This window comes from Mixophyes fleayi, chromosome 4 (genome assembly GCF_038048845.1).
Source record: "Mixophyes fleayi isolate aMixFle1 chromosome 4, aMixFle1.hap1, whole genome shotgun sequence".
Taxonomy (NCBI): Eukaryota; Metazoa; Chordata; class Amphibia; order Anura; family Limnodynastidae; genus Mixophyes; species Mixophyes fleayi.
The window spans coordinates 166,587,839-166,608,836 of NC_134405.1; the positions used below are offsets into that span (position 1 = coordinate 166,587,839).

The 20,998-nt window shown below is 41.7% G+C and overlaps 1 protein-coding gene across 1 annotated transcript in view; it reads right to left on the reverse strand.

Annotated features, from left to right (window-relative positions):
• Nucleotides 1-200: 200 nt before the first annotated feature.
• Nucleotides 201-20,998, reverse strand: part of COG5 (component of oligomeric golgi complex 5) — a 295,484-nt gene continuing 274,686 nt past the window's right edge. Inside the window, exons 20-22 of the mRNA XM_075208803.1 lie at nucleotides 19,496-19,622; nucleotides 18,173-18,252; nucleotides 201-781 (exon numbers count right to left, since the gene is read on the reverse strand). Coding sequence (XP_075064904.1) covers nucleotides 667-781; nucleotides 18,173-18,252; nucleotides 19,496-19,622 — 322 coding nt within the window. The 3' untranslated portion in view covers nucleotides 201-666. The remainder of the gene's footprint in view (nucleotides 782-18,172; nucleotides 18,253-19,495; nucleotides 19,623-20,998) is intronic.

Consider the following 20,998-nt stretch of genomic DNA (forward strand, 5'->3'; position numbering starts at 1 on the left):
TGCAAGGAAACCACTAAGAACATGCTGCAGACACATTCATTTTCATCTGTGTTGACATGCAAGCATTATTTGACACCCTAACAAACTAGTGTCAGATAATCAGTTTTGAGCCATGTTTGTCTGATATGCAGAATTCCTGTGTTTTTTCTCATGCTTGGTTTCAGAACGCGATTTGTCAGTGAGTTCACAATGTCCATAACTGATATATACTAGTTTATTAATCATTGCACACATCGTATTACAGTGGATGTCTCTACATACCCTCCTTTGCCCAGATTAGCAGAGGTGAAGATGTCTGTACCCTGAACCTCCCATTACTAGAATAAAATCTAATACCATTTGTAGACTGTTTGGACTGGGTTAACAGCTTTTACCCAGCTTGGAAAATCCCAAACTAACACTTCTGCTAATTGCCAGGAGAAGACTATTGTGGCAACCATGAATATTTCCTTTAAAAATAATATTTACTTTCCTGAAAGGTTCCATTAGAGAGTAACATACATTGTAGACCAAAATCATATTGAAATATTTCTCTTTACTCCCATGATTTGTGCAGCCCTGATTGCAAACAATACATCTTAAACGCCTTAAAATTTCCATTCGCATCTTTGTCCTGCATCCTTGGCATTCGGATAGTTGGAAAGATTCCTGCCATCATTTTCATAGCTACTGCAGAGCTGATGTTGCTTTCTGAAGAAGCTGAACCATTATTGGATAAACAGGAGCAAATTCCTTGCCCTCTCTAGCCTTCACAGACTGTACATAGGCTTCCAGTGCACCTCTAGGAAGGAGAGAGATATTAGTAGAAAATAACATTCAATGCTTAGAATACACACCAGAAATATGATTTTTTTTACTGAAGCATACAAACTTCTATCGGCAGGGGTACAGGTACCTTGTAAGTTATGTTTACATAAAGTTGGGACTTTGCAATAGGGAGTGTAGGTAGATGAATGGCAGCTGTAAGTTGTGTGGAATATGTTGTACAAATCCCCAATAATGCTGAAGAATGATCTTCCCAAACATGTATTTAATTAATCTAGCATTGCCTTGACTTCACATTAGACAGACACTATGCTATATTAAATATTGCGATAGATAATCTATGGGGGACATTCACTTTTGTGCGGTGTCTGGAATATTCACAGGCACATTGCGGCGATGGTATGGCAGAAATCTCACTCGTTTTATGTCAGTCCATAGGATGTGTGCAGAAAAATTAATGGAGATTCCTACAATAATAGTTGACAATATGCGTAGCCAGACAGCATAGTGATGCCCACACACCACATCTCATCCTATATATCTAAAATATTTGTGAAAAGTAAGACTTGTGATGAATGTCAAAATAAAAGTTTAGAGTACAGGAGAGGAATGGTCTAATGTATCATAATGCCAAGGAAACCGTTGCAGCAGTCTCCCTGCTTCATTTGGGCTACAGTCTGTCACTGTCAGAAAACGCCTCCACACAGGAGTAACTTCATAAAACAGAGAAGCACAACCTTGCAGAGCCCTAGCTACCTTCCTGTCCAGGATCTTCGAGACCTGCCCTCCACTCCAATATAATCTTTCCATACTGTTTACACACAGACCACTCTGCTCCAAAGCATTGTGCTCATGACAAGCATTGGACTATCCATTCCTGTAGCGAGCACATCCTTACACACTGCTACTCCCCATCCCAACCATTCCCTTTCTCCCTGGTTCCTCCTGTCCCTATTCTACTGTTAAAAAATGCACTCCTCCACACCTATAACCAAGAATCATCCCCCTCTGAAGTGAGGTACAAAATGTAGGCAAGTATGTCTACAACTAGTATAATACAAGCACCCAGATTATGTGGAGTATTTTAATACATGGCTGAAAAAATATCTAAAGAAAGCACTGGTGTGGGCGATCCAGAAAGTCCTGTTTAAAACAATCGTCCACAATTTCTACCTTTAATGTTATATTGCTAGAGTACACAGTAGTTAGTCTAACGCACAAGGCTGCCATCTTTTAATAACCAGATCCATATTGTATTAAACTACACTACATGGCTAAAGTATGTGGACACCCCTTCTAATTAATGTGTACATACAGCGATGCAACATCCATAATAAAACATTAGCACTAGAATCAAAACTGTCTCCGGAACCAACATTAGCACAAGAACTGCTCGTAGGAAGTTTCATGAATCAGGTTTTAATGGCCAAGAAGCCACACACAATTCTCAGATGTGCAATGTTACCTGGAGAGGTGTGACGCACACCGCCATTGGACTCTGAAGCAGTGGAAACACATTCTCAAGTAACAAATCAAGCTTTCCAATCTGGCAGGCGAATCTGGGTTTGGCAGATGTCAGAACACTTCCTATCTAAATTGATACTGCAAACTGTAAAGTTTGGTGAAGGAAGAATAATGGTCCGAGGCCCTTCATTCCAGTAAAAGGAAACAATGCTACACCATACTATGACATTCTGTGATCACAGTTAGAGCAAGGCTCTTTCCTGTTTCAGCATGACAATGGCCCCGAGCACAAACTGAGGTCCATCAAAAAATGTTTTTGCCAGAGTTTGGTATGAAAGAAGGTGACCGGCCAGTACAGAGACCTACCTTCATGTCTCATTGAACACCTTTGGGATGAAGTGGACCGTTGACTGCAAGCCAGGCCTGATCGTCCAACATCAGTGTCCGACTTCACTAATACTTTAAAGGCTTGATGGATGCAAATCCAGCCATGTTCCAAAATTTAGTGAAAAGTCTCCCCAGAAGAGTGGAGGCTGTTGGTCCCCCTCTGCTGCACTAACGCCATATAAATGCCCATGGTTTTAGAATAAGATGTTCGGGGGTCCACATACTTTTGGCCATGTAGTGTAAATAAACCCACACTATGCAACAATCCACACTTTACTACCACTCCATACCTTACTGGAAACCACTGCATAATTGTGAAAAGTATACCACACTGACACCCAAGGTGTTAGTATAGTGTATGTTTATGCTGCATTATATAAGTCCTTCACTAAAATATTGTCATACTTTCACACTGCACAAACACTCCACTGTCATCCTCCAAAAAAATCTATTCTAATATTTTAACACAATGAAATTTCCTTACTACACTAGGTAGTAATTCATGTACACCAAATAATACTACGTACGGATAACCTATAAACACTTGCCAAAAAACTGGTTCAGTATTACAGTGCAAATCTAGAATTACATATAGAAAAAAGTAAAATAAAAACACCATTATAGTCACTTAAGGATTTGGGCCACCACATATGGCCTGAATGTGCCACAGCTTTGAGTCTGTAATTGTGCAGGAAGGATGCAGCACTCTCCATAAGAAAGTTGCTCATTTGATGCCTGGTTGATGGTGATGTAACACACACTCAGACATTATATCCCATAAATGCTCTATTGGATTCAAATATGGTGAATAAGGAGAAAATACATGCAACATGCAGTGAAAAAAGCTAGTGCTTCTGCATAGTAACCTTAGTGCCTGAAGACCAGGGCACTGCCCCAAAACAACACACACTAATTAATAAAAAGAGTTTTACAGAGTCTCCATCTGCAGATGACTAATCTATTGGTTTGTAGCTCCACAAATTGTTGCTAAAAATAGATCTGTTATTCACCATATCCTTCTGTGCTTCCTTACTATGCAATTCCATATCAGACTATTTAATTAGTTTATTTTCAAGTTTATCAGAAGAATAAAACAACGTATTTCTTAAAAGTTGCCAAAATGTATGTTAAAACCAAAGTAATGAGTGCTCTCCGGATGGTGAAACACCATTGTCTTGTATAGCGGTGTAACATAGTGAGCAGTGTGGTACCTACACTGATTATAGAGGAAATCTGTGTAGAGAAACCTGTGGCATAGGCTATGGTGAGGTGCACACTATGCAATATGTTGTTGCATAAATCAGCGGGATGGAGAAGACATATTTTTAAAAATAGGATGTTTCCAATAGTCAGATTTCATCATCCATGCCTTCATGTCATATAATCCATCTTGCAAGTTTTTATAATGGAAACAAAATTCATATTATATGTAATATGGGATATATATATATATATATATATTGGAAGTCACCAAGAAGTTTTAGGACCATATAAATGCAGAAGATTCTAGACCCATTTATGCAGGTCACAGAAATCCAGAATGTTATAAGGAAAACATCGTCCACTACAGTAAATTAAAGGTTTCCTATAGAACACTGAAGTGATGACATCAGAACTCACCAGTTACAAGCAATGACACCAGAATTCACTGTATATAGTTGTTATAATACACAAGTCATGTCAATCTATGTATAAACTCCTGTAAATAAAGGATAAAACAACCCACTTTCCCATCTCTAACATGTTTTACAACTCACAAGTTATATACAACCAATGGAAAACAAATACTAAAATGACACATGTCTATATAAGATAAAACCAGTACATTTTCAGAGACTTCATAGAGATTCTGTTGACCAATTTCAAAAAATTCATGTATTGTATATCATAAGCTTCACTTAGCATTATCAATTTAGTTCACACTAACATGATGAAAGTAGGCTTAAATATAGAACTATGTGGGCATACAATGCAGCTGCTGACAAATAAAGTAGCATATACAAGGCTTATACCAGTTTAATATTGCATTTTCAGAGAAAAACCCCAAGTGTGGCAGATATGGAAGTCTAAACAGGAAATAATTGTGCAGAGCCTCAAAAAGATATAGCAGGAGTGAGAGGATAAATTTGCAATAAGAAGGACTTAGTCTGATCTCATTACATAGAAAAGCTGCTCATGCCTTAATCTGCACCGAAAAAAATACATTATTTTCCACTACCAAACCAACTAAATTCTATAATGATATGAACATTAACATCACACATCTAAGCCAGAAGAGATGAGAAAATAACACAGTAGGACTCTTCTAGACTATTACAAGTAATAACATTAAATGTGAGGTGTAAAACATACAAGTATAAATCAAGACTATTGCCCAACATCAAGTCACATTAACCCATTCCCATCAGGTAAAACATGCAGAATCAGGTCATCCATTAGATAGATGCTTACAGGGCCGGATTGGGCATAGGCCTTACAGGGAAGTTTCATTCAGGCCGACTCGTTCATCACTTTTTTATTAGTATTATTATATTTCTTTTTTTTATTTTTTTCAACACCTGGCGCGGGGGGGATCAAAGGCATTGGTGGTCAATGGAAAGCAACAGGCAGCCAATCGTGACGCTGCCTGTTGCTGAATGGTCTAAGGCTGCCAATGAGCTCAGGCAGTAAGTGTTCACTTAACTTCCTGTCTGTTTGATCTGAGCAGCGATGTTGCAGAAAACCACCTAAAAGGTAAGTGAGGGGGGTTGCATATACAAAACTATAGAGGGGCAGGGTTGCTATAATGTGTGAAGGAAAGGAAGGGAGGGGTGTATGCTGCTATAATGTGTCAGAAAAGGGGGTTTTTTAATATATTATGTCTTTTTAATACATGGGTGGGAGGTAGGTTATTCATTTAATGGTGGAGTTTAGGCAGGGGCTAATTATTTAATTGGTGCTATTTTATTTGTGGGGTGATGGTGGGACAATTTAATTTGTTGGTGGGCTATTTAATACTGGGGCCTATTAAATTAAGATCGGGTGGCGGGGCCTTTAGTTTATTGCTGGGGTGGTTTGGGGCTATTAATTGAATGTGCGGCTGAGTTTAGGGAGGAAGGCTATTTATTAAATGTGGATATTAATTATTTAATGCCAGGGATGGCTGTGGGAAAGAGTTATAGTAAATGTAAAGGCTATTAATTTATTGCTGGCACTGTTTGGAGGGAGGGAAATAGGTTTATTAAATGGGAATACTATTCAATGCTGGGGCTGGTTGGAAGGAAATAGGTCTATTTATGAAATGCGAGTACTATTATTTTAATTTTGGGGCTGGAGGGAGGCCTAATTATTAAATGTGGGTGCTATTGATTTAATGCTGGAATGGTTGGAGTTTTCTAAATTTCATGTTCTCATTTTTTTTTTTTCAAATAGGGCCTCCAACATTACAGGATCCAGACAAGCAGCAACTGATCTAAAGAAACAAGCACAGGTATGAGAGAGCAGGACAGTCTGCCAACTGTCCTGAATTTGGTGGGGTAGTCCTGAATTTGGGTGACTATCTCGCTTAGGATTTGGTCTGACTACAAGGACAGTTGGGAGGTATGTCGTGCTTCACACTGTACTACTTGTGAACGCACAGCTGCGTGCACCTAACAGTAGTGCACACAGTTTTGTCTGTATTGTCTTAAATATGTATTTAAAGTGATACCCCCCCCCCTGTTTTAAGTGCCCCAGGCCCCCCAGAGCCTTATTTCAGCTCTGGTGATACTTTAGTGGTTCTTACATTGATCCCATTGCCTGACATTCTACCTTGCAGTGGTCCCATTCTCAGATCACTTTGTTGAACATATGGCCAGCTCCCATGGCACTGACAATATCATTAATCCTTCCTCCTTTGCACTTAGTATATCACCAGCAAACCCTTGGAACAGCCCTTCCCTTCACTTATCGCATTGTCTGCCAACCCTCACTGCACTGTTATTAATTCAAAACACCACCAATCATTTAGGGTTCATATACAATTGTTACAAAAGAAATGTTTTCTTGCAGATGCTTGAAGCATTTCACCTTTGTGGTGATCGCACTGGATAGCCATTTATTATAAGGATTATTTTTAAAGCATTTTTTGAAACACACAGTACACATTTTTATATATTAAAGAGAGAGATTTGCTGTTAATTTGCATCTCCTGACGTCAGGGGAAGAAGCAATGCGTGAGGTGCTCATATGCTGCTCTGGCAGACTGAACAAATACAAATGTGCCAACATGTTTCGTAATAGTTAAACTTATTACACAAAGTCAGATATGTTTCTATGAAGGGAATATTAGAAGGATGTTTTAGGAGGCAACTAAACAAGTTTGAACACAGAGGAATAAACCAGTCGCAGATCATGCAAAAGAATTCATGTATATTTATAACACAGGACTGGCAGCTTTTTCCCTACATTGCTTTTGAGATGACCCACTGTGCCATCTAGGTTTTCCTAAATGTTACTACAACCAAATTCCAGTACTAAATCCCGCCTTCTTTGTCTTGACCCCACCCACAGTTCGTTTGGTTCCATCCACATGAGGCCACTTCAAGAATTTTTTCCATGGCCACTTTAAGTTCCCAATCCGCCCCTGGATACTTAAAAATATATAAATAGATCAGTACATTTTGCTGCCAATTAACTGAACAGTAAACCAAGATGAAAATAAAATATGTGATGTGTAGCTATTTTCATTACTTGGGGTTTGCCGAAACAAACAATATCTGTAATCTATGAATGGAGTTTTATTTAAAAATATCAGCATTTTTGAAGTATTCGTATAAGATTTCACTAAATGGAAATTGAAGTGCTGTACAGTGCACAGGGCAACTTAGCAATTTATCTTTACTACACACTAAAGTGGCTTACAGGAGATATCTGATCAGTTCTTTGATCATAAAAGAAAGACTGCAGAGTATTGGACCTCATGCTGTCACAGAAGTCTGGGATCCATTCACATCACCTTTACCAAAATTGTAATACTAATTGCAGAATTTTGCACCATTCACTAATTAATAGTTTATCTGATCCAAATATAAATATATATATAATCAACATTCTGTATTAAGAATTCAAGTGTAACATGTTTTCTAGTCCTGAAATAGATAAACAGAAACAAACAATATTCATAGTAAACATATGTGACTGAAAGACATTTCCACAACAGGATACCAATTACATAAAATAATACAAAAATATACCTGTACACCTTATACTACAAATATGGCTTTTCTAGTGGACTCTGCCACCCTTCACTCACATTTGTAATGACCTTTACAGTAGATGAAAAAGGCGTGTACTGTAATACTATTTATCTGATAGACATTAGCAGATTTTCATTACAATGGCATGGCACAAGAATACAATTACATGGCTATAATCCATTACTATTTAATCAGAACCTACTGACATTTAATAGGTAGCAGAAATGGAGCAAATGTTTCTCTCTTAGGCAAATATATGACAACACCAACCACAATAAATGCTTTTATTTGTGTAATATCTCACTTCTTGTCTTAAGACTTGTTTTTTCTTTGCATATGATTAAGTCACAAATAACTTTCTTACGCCTACAAATGTTACAGCAGATACAGCATTTCATCTAAATTAGAATAATTAATGAGATACTATCATTAGGACAAACAAATAAGGTTCCTCTGAGAATGAGAGGAAGTAAGCCACGCAGGTGTAATGCTGCAATATTATGCAGGAGAGACACTGCTATTAAAGCAAATACTAGTAACATGTTGGCAAATGCCCATGACCTTTGGGTATATAAGGCTTTTTATATTACCCAGCAGAGGAAAGAGACCATGTACAAACCAAACAGCTAATGACCTTGGAAATAAATTACTTTTACAAATGACTTGGATGTTAGCAAATTGTGGTCAGCATTGCTCCTCTGATAGATGGAAAGTTCTGCATACTGGAACATGCTCATTATCCTGTACTGTGATATATAAGGATATATGGAATATACACACATACATGTTCATGGACAAATAAATTAACCATTAGAACAGGATGACACACTTGCTGAAATACCATTTGATCACTTGAAAGATGTAATAATGGTAAATATGTTATAATATTAATTCCTACCTCTAACAAAATTCTGCATCTCTAATGCAATTATAACATTTTTTAAAAGCAGCAAAATAAACAGTTGAGAGAAGAAAGCATTCTTGCTATAGGTAGGTACAGTTAAAAATATACAATGAATATTCAACAGTATCTAAAATAAATGACAAGACCCTCCGACACCCAAACTCTTTCTCCCCCAATGAAGCTAAGCTGCATTGAGTTTGTATGTTCTCCCCGTGTTTGCATGGATTTCCTCCGGGTGTTCAGGTTTCCTCCCACACTCCAAAAAAAACAATAACTGTTAGGTTAATTGGCCGCTATCAAACTGACCCTAGTGTGTGTTAGGGAATTTAGACTGTAAACTCCAGTGGGGCAGGGACTGATGTGAATGAGTTCTCTATACAGCGAGGCGGAATTAGTGGCACTATATAAATAGATAATGATGAATGTGTCAGTAGGGGTATTCTATATAAATAGAGAAAAACAGATAGAGGCAAAAGATCTTTAAAAGTGACACTTACTGTGTAGATGCATGCTATATATGTTTAATGGAAGCGACATCACTGCCATCCACTTGCCAACCAGAAGTGCTGGCTGACAGGATATACCTGGCATCCATTTTAAGTTAAGCATATACCACATAGTGAAGACATGTTTTCACAGCTCTCCAGCCTCTGCTTTTTTATTTGAACTCAGACAGTTCTACATGGTTTCAGAAGGTTGGCTGTGATGGCACAAGGTCTCCGACGCATAGATTCACTTGTTTTTGACGACGTCATCGCAGACGCATGGCTCAAATTCAAGAAGGAATGGCGTGTATACCGATGTGCTGGACTCTCAGACAAATCAAAAAAGGTACAGGCATACACCTGTTAGGGTTCTGTTCAAAACCACTTCCTTAATTACAGCCATGGAGCCAGACACGTGATATAAACGTTTTAAACTGTTTATTGCAGAAAAGTATAATCCAGGTAAGGCAAACTAAACAGTAACAGTTCCGGCTGAATGGAACAATGGATTTCCAGATCTTGGCAAACAAGCAGTAAATAATAAAGAAATGCAGCAGATGACTTAACTGAAACCAGTTTGTAGTAGCAGCCAGAAACATGCAGGTAATCCAGGAACAGAGAGACACATGAGCAGGTTAGGAACATCAATGACCAGCAAAGGATTCAGGAATAAGCAGGCATATATAGGCCACAGACAGGTGAGGATAATTAATTAGCAGTGCTAGTTAACCCCTGGAATGGCCGGACAGCAGCTCCACTGGAGAATCACAGATACTGCAGGGTAATGTGCACACAGGGTAACAAGGCAAATCATAACACAGGGTAAAATGCACACTAAGAAACAGGGCAGATCATAACAAAAATGCACACAAAGAAACAAGGCAGATCATAACATAGCCCCCCCTTAAAGGAGCGGATTCCAGACGCTCCATACATGCTCCTTTCAGGTTTTTCTCCTCTTCTTTTTCTTTTTATAAAATCTCCCTGGAGACACAATTGGGCTCTTCTCTAATGGAGTACAGAGAAGACCCAATTCTTCAGAAGCAGAAGAATTGGCAAGTTCGTCCACTAACATTCTAGTATCCTCCAAAAATTCGCTTTCAGAGTCTGAGTCCCAGCCTAGAGTCGGAACAGGACTGTTAATTTTATGAGAAGATGGTGAAATGCCCATGAAGCCAGTAACCAAGGTTTGTTGTTTGTGATTGTTCTTTTTATTTTTTGAAGATATAGGCTGACCAATGGAAGCAACGGACATCGATGACTTGTGAATAAGCAGAGGAGCTGAAACACAGGCCGGAATGGAAACGGAAGGACTATGACCAGGAAAATCAACGGTTGATGGAGAGTACTTCTTGCAAACAGCACTAACAAAGTCCATGGTATTATGAATAATGGGGTCATCGGAATTTAGTAATGAGAAGGCCCAAGTTTGTGGCTCCCCTCTAAAACACATAATAATTGAACCCACTTGGTTAAATTGATCAACAAAATAATCCAGACATTCTTGAAACCGTTTCATGGAAAGTTAGAGTACCGTAACAAACTGTTTGATGTCTCTATCAAAGCGAACTGGAGGAGGATCTGATGACTCGGAAGAGGCTTTTGGGCGTTCAGACTCGATAGCAGACTCTGGAGAGTACCCAGCTTGTGCAGCAATCTCTGGAGAGTCCTCGGCTGGGACGGCAGAGCAGGAGTCCCCGGCTGGGACTGCAAGTTGGGCACACCTGACAGGAAGCCCGGACTGGGCACAGCACTCCGATTGAATAACACTGTGAGATGCCTCAGAGCAGACAGCACTGTGAGGAGCCACAGAGCAGACAGCACTGTGAGGAGCCGCAGAGCAGACAGCACTGTGAGGAGCCGCAGAGCAGACAGCACCAAGTGGCAACTCGGGCTGAACCGCACGGACTGGCAACTCGGGCTGAACCGCACGGACTGGCAACTCGGGCTGAACCGCACGGACTGGCAACTCGGGCTGAACCGCACGGACTGGCAACTCGGGCTGAACCGCACGGACTGGCAACTCGGGCTGAACCGCACGGACTGGCAACTCGGGCTGAACCGCACAGACTGGCAACTCGGGCTGAACCGCACAGACTGGCAACTCGGGCTGAACCGCACGGACTGGCAACTCGGGCTGAACCGCACGGACTGGCAACAGTCTGCTCCAGTCTGCCCCTCTGGAGCGGACTGAAAGGGCAGCGCCCCCCTCTGGAGCAGACTGAAAGGGCAGCGCCCCCCTCTGGAGCAGACTGAAAGGGCAGCGCCCCCCTCTGGAGCAGACTGAAAGGGCAGCGCCCCCCTCTGGAGCAGACTGAAAGGGCAGCGCCCCCCTCTGGAGCAGACTGAAAGGGCAGCGCCCCCCTCTGGAGCAGACTGAAAGGGCAGCGCCCCCCTCTGGAGCAGACTGAAAGGGCAGCGCCCCCCTCTGGAGCAGACTGAAAGGGCAGCGCCCCCCTCTGGAGCAGACTGAAAGGGCAGCGCCCCCCTCTGGAGCAGACTGAAAGGGCAGCGCCCCCCTCTGGAGCAGACTGAAAGGGCAGCGCCCCCCTCTGGAGCAGACTGAAAGGGCAGCGCCCCCCTCTGGAGCAGACTGAAAGGGCAGCGCCCCCCTCTGGAGCAGACTGAAAGGGCAGCGCCCCCCTCTGGAGCAGACTGAAAGGGCAGCGCCCCCCTCTGGAGCAGACTGAAAGGGCAGCGCCCCCCTCTGGAGCAGACTGAAAGGGCAGCGCCCCCCTCTGGAGCAGACTGTAGCTCAGGAACAACGACAGCGGCTGAAGACTCGGAACTGGAGGCAGCGGCTGAAGACTCGGAACTGGAGGCAGCGGCTGAAGACTCGGAACTGGAGGCAGCGGCTGAAGACTCGGAACTGGAGGCAGCGGCTGAAGACTCGGAACTGGAGGCAGCGGCTGAAGACTCGGAACTGGAGGCAACGGCTGAAGACTCGGAACTGGAGGCAGCGGCTGAAGACTCGGAACTGGAGGCAGCGGCTGAAGACTCGGAACCGGGCAGCACAGTGGCAGAGCTGGAGGCAGATGATGTGACCTCAGAGCTGGAGGCAGATGATGTGACCTCAGAGCTGGAGGCAGATGATGTGACCTCAGGACAGGAGACAGAGGCTGGCACCTCGGGACAGGAGACAGAGGCTGGAGCCTCGGGACAGGAGGCTGGAGCCTTGGGACAGGATGCTGGAGCTGGCGCCTCGGGACAGGAGGCTGGAGCTGGCGCCTCGGGACAGGAGGCTGGAGCTGGCGCCTCGGGACAGGAGGCTGGAGCTGGCACCTCGGGACAGGAGGCTGGCGCCTCGGGACAGGCGGCTGGCGCCTCGGGACAGGCGGCTGGAGCTGGCGCCTCAGGACAGGCGGCTGGAGCTGGCGCCTCAGGACAGGCGGCTGGAGCTGGCGCCTCAGGACAGGCGGCTGGAGCTGGCGCCTCAGGACAGGCGGCTGGAGCTGGCGCCTCAGGACAGGCGGCTGGAGCTGGCGCCTCAGGACAGGCGGCTGGAGCTGGCGCCTCAGAGCTGGTAACTGGGGTTGGCAGATTGGGTCTCATGCCAGGGAGCAGAATAGGTGAAGTGTAAACAAATCCAGAATGCGGAGAAGTAACAACAGAACATGGTTTGGTAGGCTGTCGTGGTCTGCGCAGAGGACATGCTTGTAAGAAGTGTATATTACTTGCACAGTAGAGACACAGTTTGTTGGTTATTCTGCGCCGTTGCTCCGCTTCGGTCAGGTGGGGGCGTGGACCACCTGTGAACCGGGCATTTGTTACACTGTAGTTGTTAGTTAAATGCAAATTTGTCATAGTACTATTAAGAGGTGCTGGCAGCACAGTTTCAGCAGCAGACAGAGTTGGCTGAAGCAAATCAACAGTATTGGATTTCAGAGAAACAGATTCTGATAGTCTCCTGAGTGGGTCCAAAAGTATAGCAGAAAATTGAGCCAGCTGAGAGCGTAACAGAATTATGTCAGTTTGTAGACACTGAAGGAGAGGCTGTTCAGCCATTTGTAGAGCAGACATGTTTGAAGGGAGAAAACAAATGAAATCAATTGCAATGAGAGTTCCAGGTGAAATCTGAAGCAGGGTTTTTCTACATGACTCCAAAGCTTTCTTTTCGGCTGGTCATTCTGTTAGGGTTCTGTTCAAAACCACTTCCTTAATTACAGCCATGGAGCCAGACACGTGATATAAACGTTTTAAACTGTTTATTGCAGAAAAGTATAATCCAGGTAAGGCAAACTAAACAGTAACAGTTCAGGCTGAATGGAACAATGGATTTCCAGATCTTGGCAAACAAGCAGTAAATAATAAAGAAATGCAGCAGATGACTTAACTGAAACCAGTTTGTAGTAGCAGCCAGAAACATGCAGGTAATCCAGGAACAGAGAGACACATGAGCAGGCTAGGAACATCAATGACCAGCAAAGGATTCAGGAATAAGCAGGCATATATAGGCCACAGACAGGCGAGGATAATTAATTAGCAGTGCTAGTTAACCCCTGATAGAGGAATGGCCGGACAGCAGCTCCACTGGAGAATCACAGATACTGCAGGGTAATGTGCACACAGGGTAACAAGGCAAATCATAACACAGGGTAAAATGCACACAAAGAAACAGGGCAGATCATAACAAAAATGCACACAAAGAAACAAGGCAGATCATAACAACACCCTGCTAAATTTAGCTTGAGCTGAAACTGTAGATAAATCTGACACTTTTGTCTATTCAGAGTGGGAGGATCAGGAGGATTTAGAGACACTAATAAAAAAATTTGATGAGATATGCTTACCAGTGAAAAATGTCATAACGGACAGACATGCATTTATCACTGCTGTGCACAGCCCCTCTGAAAGCATCCAGTCATGTGCTGCCAGATTTAAACTATTAGCAAAGAAATGTGAATATGGTGACCTATCAGGTGAGCTTATCAGGGATAGAATTGTGTGTAGGACTTATGATGATGTCACTCGTACGCAACTCCTGCGGAAGAAGACACTAACACTGGACACTACTATACATGTATGCATGTTACATGAGCAGTCCCGCAAAAGTGCAATCGAGTTGAAAAAAAGGGTGGACCTTGAATGACTCCTCCATACTCATTGTCTGTAGTGGATCAGTAGAATCTGCTAATGGGACTGATTCTATTAGTAACAACTAGTTTAAAAACATTGCCAGAATACGCTCTTTTCTTACTCAACATGCTACCAAAACTCTTATCCATTCTCTCATCATCTCCCATCTTGACTGTTGCAACCTCCTGCTATTTGGCATTCCTGACACCCATATATCCTGTCACGGTCGTCTGTATTTCTCGATCCGATTAGGGACCCTTGGGCCTAGCTGAAGCAGAACTGAAACGGATGCGTGAGAACATACTGTTAGGCAACTAGTCTACTGTAAGGCCCTTAGTACGGCCGTACAAGACCTTAGACGTAGCTACATTGTCGGGACAGCAGCGGCATCCAGAGACCACGGCGACTAGCGGACCGGGAATCCCGGGCAAACATCCAAACAGAGGTTAGTCCTAATAAGTTATTACTAAAGGGGACATTGTACACTCACTGGATTTACCGCGATCTGTATCATAATAATGATCTCCGGGAAACAGTTAATCTGGATCCCCTAGCTGTCAATAACACCATAATTTCAGGATACTTGCAAAGTGAAGTTCAGTTGGTAATGCAGGATGTTCACAGAAGATAATCACTATGTAAACACAGGGTAATCAGGAACAGTGCAGGAACAACTGGAACCTGGAGCCAATAAATATCCTCAGGAGAGAAGTGTGTTGTTCTGGCAATGAACAGATGACTGACTGCATCCAAGAGGACTGCGCCACTGCAGCAGAACAAAACAGAATGTGTGTTTGTTTACAAATGGAGATGTGATGGACAGGGATGCTGCAGGCAACCAGAAGGGACCCGGGTAGCCAATGATATGACAGCCGCAGATATGGTAAGTGCAGCTAAGACTCCGATGTCTACAGTACAATACATCCTAAATGCTGATGAAAGATTGATCTTCCTCTGTCACATTTGCTGCACCACCACAAATCTCTACAGTGGCTTACTGTGTCCTCCAGAGTCAAATTAAAATTACCCTTACCTACAAAGCCCTCAAACACACTACCCCTGCATATATCTAAAATTTCATATAAAAATACTCTTCCTCCTGCCATCTTAGATCTACCGCTGACCTGCACCTTGTCTCGTCTCTGGTAACCACCTCTCACTCCCACCTACAAGCCTTCTTCCCATGCTGCTCCCCACTTATGGAATTCCCTAACATTTTCAATCACACTATTCCACAGCCTTCAAACCTTTAGATGCTCTTTGAAAGACCGATCTCTTTTTAAGAGGTGACCTTATCCTCGATAACACTATTCACACTAACTAATTCACCCTCACAACTGTCGCAATCTCCACTCTGAGCCACATTTGCTCCACTTGTTTCACCTGTGCGCTACTTAGAATGTAAGCTCTCTAATGAACAGGGTCCTTCATACCCTTTGTTTCCATGTCTGCATTTATTTTGTCTACCTTGTATGTCACAGTTTTATGTATGTACTGTTTTCCCTACTGTACGGTAGATACACGAGTATCTAATTTTTTACACTTATATTCTACAGGTGGACACTTCGTAAGGGGAAGGACGGATGTCCAGATTGGTTCTATCAACACACATAGCTAACTTTTCTTCCTGCCCTCCCCTTCCTTCTCTTACACACTGCACCTCAACTATCTGATGTCTAGTGGATTTTTTTTTTTTTTTCGTTTCTGGGTACCTGTGATTTTTACCAGTTATGTCGATGCACTTGTTTCAATATGCAATACTGTTTGGTTGACTTTGCTCCCTGGTATGTTTTAAGCAGTTGTTTGAATCTTAGTATCCTCTTCCCTTCCCCCTGCTGCTCTTTTCCTTTCCTCCACCTTTCCTTTAGGTTTCATCTTACTTTTTATTACTTACTTTTGTATCTGCAAAAAAACTTCAATAAATTATATTTAAAAAAAAAAAAATTACTCCATTAGAGAAACTGTAGATTTTCTGTAATGGAAAATCCTTTTTATATGAAAAATAAAATGTACATAGATACACACACATTGACAATATCAAACTCTTCCAAAGTCTCAAATGTTCTCAGAAAACTGATGCAGTATAATGGTGCAAATGTAATTATAACATGTACACCATTTATAGACTACTCAATTTTATTTCTGTTTAATAAAATGAGATTACTCAACTGGACAAAATGATTGTTAAATATGGATTCTGGGTGACATTTGCGGTAAGTTATCTTACAAGTTGTATGTGGTATTGTTAGTGTTGATATTCATGTTGTGTCAACAACTAACATTTGGTACATGATTACCAGAGGAGTTCTTAGTATTCGATGGTGCGGGATCCAGTGATACGTATCTGCTCTTCTTATCATAAATGGGGGCCGATGCATGTGAATACAGCCTCACTTGGGCTTTTAGTGGAAACTAGCCGAAATTCCCTGCATTGCCCAGGTTTAAATCTTCAAGGTACTAAGTTATCAATGAGTTGAGTGTAACAGTAAATATTTTAAAAATAGCAGCTCTTTTAACACACCCATGAAGTGGTTGCCGAGTGTCATTTGTTTTTTCAAATCCATCAGGAAAAGGCCCAGAACAAGTTCCCGAGGTCAATTTCTGGCCAGCGTACACCAACAAGAATTCTGACCGGGACCTCAACCCCCTAGTATGTCTTCTGGATCCAAGGTTACCAGTTTGTGACATTTTCGTCCACATACATCAAGTGGAAGGCTCAGAACAGGCTCCCCAGATCAAAGTTTTGCCCACGCTACACGTGGCATACTGCGATCGCACGGTAAAATACGCACGTACACACTCGCATTACAACATTTAGTTATTTATATAATTTATATTGGTTCCGTTATACAGTGATTTATGAGCAGATAGTATTTAGTTTATTATTAGTTTATATATTATGATTATATGTACACTTCAGTCTTATTTAAGGTTCAGGTTATAGGAAATGTGTCATGCCTGATATCATTCTAATCCCCTATTCATCAGCAGCTGTCCGGTTCCATCGCCGAAGAGATCGCATATTGCATACTCTAGTTATTGATGTTAGGGAATAGATAGTCAGATTGATATCAGACTGTAAAATGCTAATGGACTAGTTGTAACTGGTTTCTGGGCGGGAGAATCATCTGGAATGTTGTCCAATAGCCTTTGAGGGGGTTGTTTGAACTAGCCTATGACCTGTTTACCCTGGACCCACCCGAAGTCTGGACCTATAGAAGCAAGCCACGTCATCTGCATTGTTCTCTCTGTAACACTGAATGTATATAATCATAGCTGCGCTCCCAGTAGCTTCAGTCTTCTCTGACCACAGTATTCAAGGGTGAACTACTGTTCACTGGTACCCGTGGGAGCGCAGCGGTATGTATGTATCTTTTGGTATTGGCTGTACTGTACTGTATTATATAATAATCATGTATTGAACTGTTAACTTTTTACATCTGCTAAAATAAATTACTTTGTGCCTTGGAAACACAATACAATCGCCTATGCAATGCTTATTTGAAAACGATAGAATTACTTTAATACAACATTGCAAATTCTACAGCTTTCCAAGCACACTATGAAAGCATTAATTTATTTCAGTCTCAATCATTCCTCAAATTCTAGCATGTTACATGTACTAATCGATCACATCTTACCATAATAAGCTGCGCATGATTGGGGAGATGGTGAGTGTTTCATTAGTGCCCAATACAACAACTTGGATTTTAATTATAATTAGATGTTTTTTTTGTGCTATATTACTTGGATAGTGTCTTCTACAATATTTAACAGGAAAATTTTGTAGAAGTGGCCTAATAAAGATTAGTTGTCCTACTGTTACAATACTTTTTACTATGTCATGTTTATAGGTTTAACATGTTGCTTTTTACCTTATGAGAATAAGTCTGTCTTTTTCACATGGGTGATCATCCAGCCACTGGGAGTACCGTGCAATGGACCATTCGGCCCTCTGGAGAAGAACAGCACCACAGATGAGTACAATTTAGAATATCTTATAAATAGGACAAACAAATACTTGCTGTGAATTAAAATCTCCTGACTGCATATTGATAACTGTATTTAAATATTCATTTATAAAATATTTGGCTTACATAGTTACGCATGCAGATGGGTGTTCATTTTCTACAGTCAACATGGGTTTTTAAAGCCTATAAAATGTACTTAATTGCTGCTAGTTGAAAAAAGAATGTCAGTGAATGGACCTGCATACTTACACACTTTCTGTCAAGTTCTGTCAAACTCATTTCACATTGTGTCCATTTCAATGGTCACAAGACCTAGCGCACGGTAAAACAATTGTATTCTACGGGAGCCCTCATTAAGGTCATAATACTGTAGGGAAGCTTTGAAAACACATGTTTATCTCATTGTTTCCAATGCCTGTGTGTACAAGCTGTGTGTTTGGGATTTCCTGCATGTAAACAGTAGATTAATGACCAATGCATTGCTTACACACAGTGAGATACCTACCACACAAGATAGATTCTATGTATCTGCCTGTTTTAGACGGGAATATCCTTAAGATCTGGCCTTCCTATGGCTACTTAGGACTAGAAGGGAGGATCTCTGGTCTACACAGTTGATGACAAATACATTTCTACAATGTTCTTTTCTTTTAGTTTTTTTATATGCACAAAAATAGTGAAATACTTCTATTACATACATAAGAGGTATGCATGGACAGCATGATGTAAGTATTAGTGAACTGTAGATGGCCAATTTCCAGTAAAGTTTGCTATGCACACTTGTTTAGGTTACCTCTGTTCCTGACATTCCAACATTGCAAAAGTATATTAATCATACTTGTCAACTTTATGACTCTTCCCTCTGGGAGGTCCCAGAGTGATGGCCAAGTGGTAAGTATTGAGGGATTTGGTCCTGCTTGGCCCATCCTGGTGGTGCATTGCTGCAATCACATCACACATTACGTGATTTGCAGTGAACTGCATCCTTGAGTTCCCTGTCCCGGCCACTAGACTAGGAAGTGGGCAGGATGCGGATTTGTGGTTCTCGCTGGAGCCTGGGGAAGCTACCTGGAATTCGAGAGTTTACCAGAGATTCCGAGAAAGTGTGCAAGTATGATATTAATTAGTAGCAGCAGCACTCATTTCTGACAAATTTATTTTACATTACTATGCTTTTTGTCCTCTGGAGGATTGTGGTCTGCACTTCTGTGTGAAAAACAGTGTTACCTGATATGGAGATTTCAGTTCTGGTGGAGCCCTTGTGAAGAGGAACTGTAGAATGACACTGAAAGGGATTAGATCACCCACAGATGTGCTGTTGGCGATATGCTCACTGGTCTGAAACAGTAAAGGCCTGGAAGAAAAAAAATTAAATAAGCCAATAACCTCTGCATGTATATTATATTAACTGTAAATGCAAGCAAAACAATTACTCTTAGAATAAACTAATAAACTATGGTTTTCTATAAATGGGCTACAATCTATTTATATTCTATGTACAGCAGAGTGCAATGAAAACTATTTCAGAGTTAATATTTCTCTCTCTCTATATATATATCTATCTATAAAATTTGACATGGCAGTCTGTATACGATTCAATTATATTGAAACGGTATAATATATTAAAGTAGTTGCTGGTTTCAGATAGGAAAGAAGGAAAGATAAGCCTATCAGCCAGTATCCTACACAGGGTGCCTTGTTGTCACTGTTCTTGGAAGAAAATAGTCTGCAAGACCAGGGATATATTTGTGATGTCCAGTCACTGCGCTAAATGTGATAAAGGTCCAGTGTTCCAACAAATATAGCGCAGCAAGATTTGGGCACAGAATACTCAAGACGAGTTGCTGTCCTCCACTTCGATTGCATACTAGAATTCAATAAACTTTGACCAAAGTTGTATATAATTTATTCCACAATTCCTGCTGAGATAAACAAATGTTTGTGTCCTATAGTTTCGTTGACCAGTCTCACCCACTTTTGGAAGATAGGGCAACCCAAAGCCATCCATGGTCTTGCTATGCTAAACTTAGCTAGCGAGAGTAACTTAGCTGTTAGTCTTTTCAGTGACAGCCTGAATACGGATACCTAGGGGTAAACAAGGGAGCAGTAAACACTGGTCCTCTGTATACACTTTTACACAGGAAACTAAAATATTTTTCCAGAAAGTGTCTAATTTGCTTCCTCTCTCAAATTTCATTTCTCTTATGGGGGTGAAATACACCATATGGAAAATAAATAACTGTATTTGTTGGTATTTCATGATTAAATTCAGAATTCCTAGGGTAATGTTTTACAGGTTCTAAGTATTTTAGATGGTCGGATAGATAAAGATGCCCCAGGTTTTTGATAGCATATCTAGTATAAATCACCTTCCTCCCATTTAAGACAGCCCGTAAGTTTTCCATTATGCCAAAGCGAGGAACCAGGTCAATATCTCCGCTCCTGCTCCACACCCTTCAATCCTTTGGCCTCTCCGGCTCCGCCCTGTCCTGGTTCACCTCTTACCTTGCTGACCGTTTCTTCTCTGTCTCCACCTCTGGATCTCCCCCCCCCTCCTCCCTTCGAGTAGGGGTCCCTCAAGGCTCTGTTCTCGGACCTCTACTGTTCTCTCTTTACACCTCTTCCCTGGGTGAACTCATCAGCTCCTTTGGTCTTAAGTACCACCTTTATGCGGATGACACCCAACTCTACCTTTCCTCTCCCGATCTCTCTCCCTCCCTCCTCTCCAGA